The sequence below is a fragment of the Henckelia pumila genome, chromosome 1, assembly GCF_033568475.1.
Source record: "Henckelia pumila isolate YLH828 chromosome 1, ASM3356847v2, whole genome shotgun sequence".
Taxonomy (NCBI): domain Eukaryota; kingdom Viridiplantae; phylum Streptophyta; class Magnoliopsida; order Lamiales; family Gesneriaceae; genus Henckelia; species Henckelia pumila.
In genome coordinates this window covers 18,823,516-18,830,490 of record NC_133120.1, presented here as the reverse complement: position 1 = coordinate 18,830,490, position 6,975 = coordinate 18,823,516, and the positions used below count along the sequence as shown (strand labels likewise).

The window sequence follows — 6,975 nt, the reverse complement described above, 5'->3', positions numbered from 1 at the left end:
TTTGCGTGAGTTCATTGCATACAGTGCAAGTTTCAAAGTATTATATGTACAGTAATTTAAGTATTGCCGCAGATATTTTCAACCCTTGTTATTACAAAGTTTATACTTGTTGAGTCATTAGACTCACTATGCTTGCTTGGTGCAGGTTAGATTATCGTTGAGATCGAGGGGCAGGACCAGGGGCGGAGCCAGGATTCAAAAATACCTGGGGCTGGCTCCGTCCCGTACTTTAATATATTGACAAAATAAATAATTAATTAAAAATTATGTAAATATTAACTTTATGCAAACATGCAACAAAAGTATTTAATATTTAATACCTTCAAAAACACGTAGCTAAAACACTACTGGAGTTGCGCTCTTCGATTCTTCTTAGAATCAAACTCAAGAATGATTAAATCGTTATCAATTTTTTCGACCAAATCCCGTTCAATGTAGATTACCATAGAATCTGCGAAGAACTCTGCTTCCATCTTATTTCGAGGAGCTATTTTAACAAGTTTCATAGCTGAAAATGCTCGTTCTGTTGTTGCAGTAGAAACTGGGAGAGTTAAAACAAGACGAATCAACCTATCAATTAATTAAACATATTAGATTTAATATATAAGTAAACGATGTAGCTGATGTAAATATAAAGTATAACACATGAAAAAATAACCTGTCAATCAAATTGTAGGTTTCTGACTTATTTGTCTCAACCAATCTTCGACACCATTCAGAAATAGATGATAAATTCTGAAATATTTCATGGCCAACAATATCAAGTTTATAATGATCCAATTGCAATCTCAAGTGATGCAAATCTTGTGCATCGAAATCAAGAGAGTAGAATTTCTCAGCAAGTCGATAAACATGATCAACATTAAAAAACTTAAAGTTTTCTCTAGGTTCCAAAGCACAACTAAGTTAAGAAGTTCAACTGTCTCATCATTGAATTTATTATTAAGCTCTTCAACTTGAAAATCTATTGCACCTGTAAATACATCAAATCGATAGTGGTGCTCAACTGTGATTGAATCTTTTTGTTGACAAGAACGACCCGTACCAGATTTATAACGAGCTTCCATGTTTGGTATCTCAATATCATGCTTGACACAAACTTCTTTCACATAACTAAGTAGGATAACAAATCCTTCTTCTCATAATGTATGCAGTAAAGTTTTAGTAGTTGAAACACAATCCATTGCATTTAAAATATCCAGAGATTTCTCTTGCAATGATCGACAAACCAGATTTGTTAGCCCCATTATCTTCTGCATCAAGTGTAATATGAATACGAAATCAAAAGACTTCATCGCAATCAACAAACACCACGGATAGAATTAGAAGCCCCATCATTCACCATATTCCTAACACAGTAGTGACAGAGCTATACATATCAATCATGCTGCAAAGTGAGTCAAAATTAGAACTCCAACGAGTCTTTTCAGGCCCTAATAAATTTCCAATTTGATTACATCCTCTACCAGTATCACGTTCACCAGTAGCTACCATATGCGCAACTTCAATTCTTTGAGCAGAATGTAACTCAGCATGGCGTTTAGGAGATGCATTGATGAGATTACAAATGGAATTCAATTTTGAAAAGAATAACCAAATGGATACCTCTTTTTCAGCAGCTGCAATTAATGCTAGTTGGAGCCGATGAGCGAAACAATGTACATTATATGCACATGAAAAATCTCTCAAGAAAAGAGCTTGTAATCCATTCCAAGAACCGCGCATATTGCTAGCTCCATCATATCCATGTCCCCGCATGTTGTGGATATGCAAGTCATAACGACCAAGAGCATCAGATATTTCTTTCTTAAGTATTGCAGCAGTTGTATCTGTCACATGTACAATGGAAAAGAACCGCTCTTTTAAAAATCCATCACTATCTACAAATCTTAATACAATTGCCATCTGCTCCTTGTTAGATGCATCTCTTGCTTCATCAACTAAAATGCAGAATTTTGCATCCCCGATTTCTAAACGAATATTGGTTATCACTTGGTTGGAAATAATATTCAAGATATCTTTCTGAATATCTGGTGAAGTATACTTTGCATTCTTTGGAGCTTTCTCTAAGACGATGTCCCCAATACTCTCATTCATTTTTCCCATAAATTTTATCATTTCGATAAAATTTCCATGATTTTTAGAAGCTGGAGATTCGTCATGCCCTGTAAGTGCACATGCTTGCAAAGTGAGCCATCTAATGCTTTCAATAGTTGCTATAAGACGTAATCTATTCTTCTGCTTTTCTTCTGAAGATTGTGCATTTATCACTTTGTCAATATGACAAGGTATATTCATCAAATTATTAAGATATTCCACAGCCTTGTTATGTGGGGAAGTATTGCATCCTATATGCATAAAAAATGCGCATCTATCCCCATCATTAACTCGCTTCCAATATTTGAATCCATCTATCGTAAATGCAGAATTGCGAGGATTTTTATGTTCAAACAAGAAACATGGAAAACAAAATGCAGCATCTTTCGAAGGAGAATACTCTAACCAAGTAAATTTCTTAAACCAATGACTTTGGAATCGTCGATTCTGACTTCCAAATTTGGTCGGCGGATACTCATTCTTAATAGGTTGATATGGCCCCATCTTGATATAAACTCGTCTGATTTCATCCATTTGATTAACAGGATATTTCCATATCGGGGTACGTAATGCCGGATCAGGTTCAAGAGTACTCACATCAATATCAATTCTAGGAGATTTGTTAGGTTGTTTGTAACGCCCCGAATTTATCTTAATTGAGCATAATTGAGTTAATCGGAGATTTCAGAGTTCAAGAGCCGACTTGTTTTTTATCAGGATCCTTTTTGCAAATGTCGGATTTTTCAGGGACTAAAATGCAAAAATGGAGATTGTTAGATATTTAATGGGCTTTTGACTTTTCTTCTCCATTCCTTCTCCTTCTTCTTCCTCTCTCCCTCGCCTCTCTCCTCCATAGACGAAGCCCCAAACCCATTCCAAACTTTGTGATTTCGATTTCCGGTCGATCCGTCCGTTGGAATTTAATTCTGAAGGCAGATTAGCGATCACGGCAGTGAGAGCTCCGTTATACCGTAGGTATTTCTCCGATCAGATACGTTTTGTTTTTTGGATGTTGTTAGAATCGACTGAGTTTCGAGTATGTTATTCTTGGCAGAGTTTTGATCGTTTATTCTCATTCAGTTTTGAATTTGAGCGTCGTTCGGAATTGTTTTGATTTTTGGAAGATTATTCAAAATTTGGGTTTTGGAGATTTGTTGGGTTTGAGCCATTTTTGGGTTTGATAGTTGATTTGAGTTTATTGGATTGATATTATACTGTCTGTATTTTCGGTTTGATCAGTTATAGCCGTTATGCCGCCAGTTTGAGTTTTGAAATATCAATCGTTTATATTGATGAGATTTTGGATTTAGGAGTTGAAATTGAGTTTGAATGGTTGATTTGGATGGATTGACATTGGAATTCTTTTATATCTCCTTTCAGATTCAGTTGCAGATTTTGGAGTCCAGAAATTACAGAATTCAAATCGTTGTTGAATTGTTCGAGGTTTGATATCGATGTTACTTTATTATTTTACTTGAATCGAATGATGTTTGATTGAGCCTTTTGTGCTTGTAGCTTGTCCGGATTTCAGCTACGTCAATCAAGGAAGAGGTAAAAGATGACTTTGGAATGGTATAGGACGATTAACTCGAATCCGGAATGATTCGAGTGTCCTAGGGAAAATCACATACTTGCATGCTTCTTGAATTATATGTTATTTATTTTACTGGAATCAGTTGAATGAGTTTTGATTTGCATTGCATTCATATTGAGCCAATTACCTTTGTTTTGCGGGCAAGAGAGGCCCAGAAGAGTTAGATGTTCTATGGACTATAGTTGAGTGACATTGGTTAGCAGATTTTTACCAATTGTCGAGAAACACTCTCTATATGTGCCCAGAGTCTAGAGGAGAAAAATATGCACCGTCCACCTTGATCGGGAGAGTCGGTGTGTTGGTGATATTTTGTCCTCGGGATCCCAATTGAGAAAAGAGAACTTTTACCTTGTGATTATCCAGACTTGATAATCCTTATTTTAAAGACATGCATTGCACTTTATGCAATTGATTTGGAGTTATTGACATGCTATTGGAACTATTATTTGGCTATTTCATATATCGCGTTCGATATATTATTTGATATGCATGCTTTGTCTCTTTTACTTAGAAATTATATTTTTAACCGGATTATTCCGGCTGTTGTCTTTGTTTTGTATGTGTAACTTGGCAACAGGAGGATCAGGAGCTGGACCGAGTCGTCCTGTTTAGCTTGGGGTGAGATTGATAGAAGTGAGACTCCGTGTCGTAGGGTCGAGTCTATTTGAAATTGTATTAGTTTTGTTGAGTCGGTGGAACTCATTTATAAAACTCGACTGGTTATTGTATTTTGGGCAGAACCTAGATTTGGCATGTTCTAAATATTGATTTGTATTATGTTTGAGCTTGGAATGTTTAGAATTGCCTTGTTGGTTGTTTTTGCAGGCTCCTCGACCCCTCTGCCCATTTTGCCTGCGCGCGGGCGAGGAATCACCTCGCGCGTGCGCGAGGAGATTGAAGAGGCTCGGGAGATTTTGCCTGCGTGCGCGCGAGCATCTCCGCGAGCCTTTGCTCGCATAGCCTGCGCGCGCGCGAGGTTATGACCTCGCGCGGGCGCGAGGCTCTAAAAAAAAAAAAAAAATTGATTCGTTTTTCGCGGCTTATTGTGTTCGATTATGTTTAATTATTCGATATTAGAAGATTAGAAACGGGGTCTCACATTGTTGATCACTGGGATTTGAGATGACAATGCTGGACAGAGAATGCTCCTGACTCGTCGATATCTGCTCTTTTGGTTTAAAAATAAATCGATAGTTTTTCTTTTCTTCATTTGAGTTCCTCTATAATCTATCAAAACAACAAAAATGTAAATAATGAGAATTAGTTTAATACATGATTATACAATATTCAATTAGAACAAACAAATGTTAGAAAAAACATTTAATTGAGCATTTAAAAAATCCAAATTTTGATCATAAAAAAACTTAATTTCAATCATCAATTATAAAAATAAAGAATGTTACTACACTCTTTCAACCACTGTTTTTTGTTTTTGTTTGTTTGTGAAGTAAACACTAAACACTATCTAGACAATAAATCCACCAAAAAACTACCTTACTTTTTTTTTTTTTTATAACAAACTACCTTACTTTTAGAACAAAAGAAAAAAACAAGATAAAAAAATATTTCATTGAATTTCTACCAATATATACAAATTCAGAACCAAAAAACAAAAAAATAAAACAACAAATATTTCATCCCAAACCAAACCTTCTGTAGTTCTGTTCGATCGGCTCAATGATTCCATCTAAAAAAACTTTTCAAGAGATTATTTCTTAATTACTATCAAATAATCTTAAACACATTCAATTCTTGTAATTGAAGAACCAAAAATATAACAATCAAACAAAAATCTGGGTCACCTCCTTTAAATCTTGTGCTAGGGCAGAAAATAATTCTTCACAAAAGTAGTGTCAAAAGATAACTTGCAATAAGAGCTTTTCAAATATGTGGTCGATTATAAATTTTGGCAACCAAATATGATGAATCGATTGATTAAAGAGATAGGAGGGTTTAAGAACTTTTTGTTTCAGAATTTTTTTAGGAAAAAACGAGAGAAGAAGAGAAGGAATACAAGGATGAGTGTGGGGCTACACATATATTATAAATAATAAAAAAACTACTAATATTTTTTTTTAATTAGGTGGGGCTGGAGCCCACCCTATCCCCTAGGGTGGCTCCGCCCCTGGGCATGACCATCGAGTGGACTGCCATGCAGGCACGGCACATCCCTCCGACCTATGCTAGACTTCTGCAAAAGTTTACTTTAATGCTTTAAAGTCTTTCTTTTTGTTGATTGGATAAATGTAAGCTTAAGAATTTATAGAATTGTTTGTAGACATGTAAAGTCAGAATGTTGTATTTTCGAAAGATTATGATTATCGTATTTGTTTTCCTTTTTAGCGTCTATTATATTTTTGAATTGCTAAGTATGACAGGTTGGTTTGAAGTATTTTCAAATAAGTCATGGAAATTTTTTTTTAAAAAAATCTGTATTATTCTTTATTAATTAATTTAAAGTAGAGGTCAGGGTCGTTCCACATATCATACATACTCATAACATAATTCATCATGCATCATACTAAGGGCATATTATAACTTAAAAACTCTGTAAGGTTATATCCATGTTGTGTGACGTGTCATGTCGATTGATAAATCTAAAAGCAGCATACGTGGCGATGGGATCTCCACCTCATGTCCCCTTCACCAGGCTGACCCCAGATCCGTAGGCAATCGTAATCATAGTCGTAAGGAAAGGCAATCGGGCCCCAGTATCCTGACCCACAGTCCCGTGTCATATGAAAAGGGCTCTGGGCCTAGGCATCCCATCTCCAATCCCGTAGGTTGTCACACACCCACTTCAATTTCCTTAAAATATTTTTCATGCGCAGCATCACACATATGCATATATCATCATGCACACACATAGAAATTCTTCATGATATTATTTTCATAAAAAATTGCCCGTAAATATATATTTAATTATTTTATATAAAAATAATAATTTAACATACTAAAAAATATTCATGCAAGAATTAAATATATATTTACGGACTATGCATTTTTCAAGGACTGGTTCAGGCTGCTGACTTCTTAGAATTAGGCCCATAAACTTCTATACTGGCCCAATAACTTAACATAAGCCCATTAACTTAAATTTAGCCCAAATAATTTATTTAAGCCCAATAGTACATTCCTAGCCCATTAGTGTAGCCCAAGCCCATTAATAATCTAGACTGGCCCAATGAGCCCAAATCACCATAAACTGGCCCAATAATTTTCATGGGCCCTAGGCGCATAAAAACTAATGGACTTACTTAATCAATTATTTAAGCCCAATTAAT

General features: G+C 35.4%; 1 protein-coding gene across 1 annotated transcript; it reads right to left on the bottom strand.

Annotated features, from left to right (window-relative positions):
- Nucleotides 1–344: 344 nt before the first annotated feature.
- LOC140860125 (uncharacterized) lies at nt 345–2,631 on the bottom strand. Its single transcript, XM_073262944.1, has 3 exons — nt 1,343–2,631; nt 659–901; nt 345–570 (listed from the first exon to the last, which is right to left on the bottom strand). The coding sequence occupies exons 1-3, from the start codon at nt 2,629–2,631 to the stop codon at nt 345–347; spliced, it is 1,758 nt and encodes a 585-aa protein (XP_073119045.1).
- Between the last annotated feature and the right edge of the window lie 4,344 nt (nt 2,632–6,975).

What these genes read in the sequence shown, in the direction of transcription:
- LOC140860125 (XM_073262944.1), bottom strand. Translation starts at nt 2,631, where the DNA reads ATGGATGAAATCAGACGAGTTTATATCAAGATGGGGCCATATCAACCT. An exon ending in ACTACTGTGTTAGGAATATG is followed by an intron (nt 902 to 1,342) that starts GTGAATGATGGG and finishes TTCTTAACTTAG; the next exon opens with TTGTGCTTTGGAACCTAGAG. An exon ending in ACCTACAATTTGATTGACAG is followed by an intron (nt 571 to 658) that starts GTTATTTTTTCA and finishes ATTAATTGATAG; the next exon opens with GTTGATTCGTCTTGTTTTAA.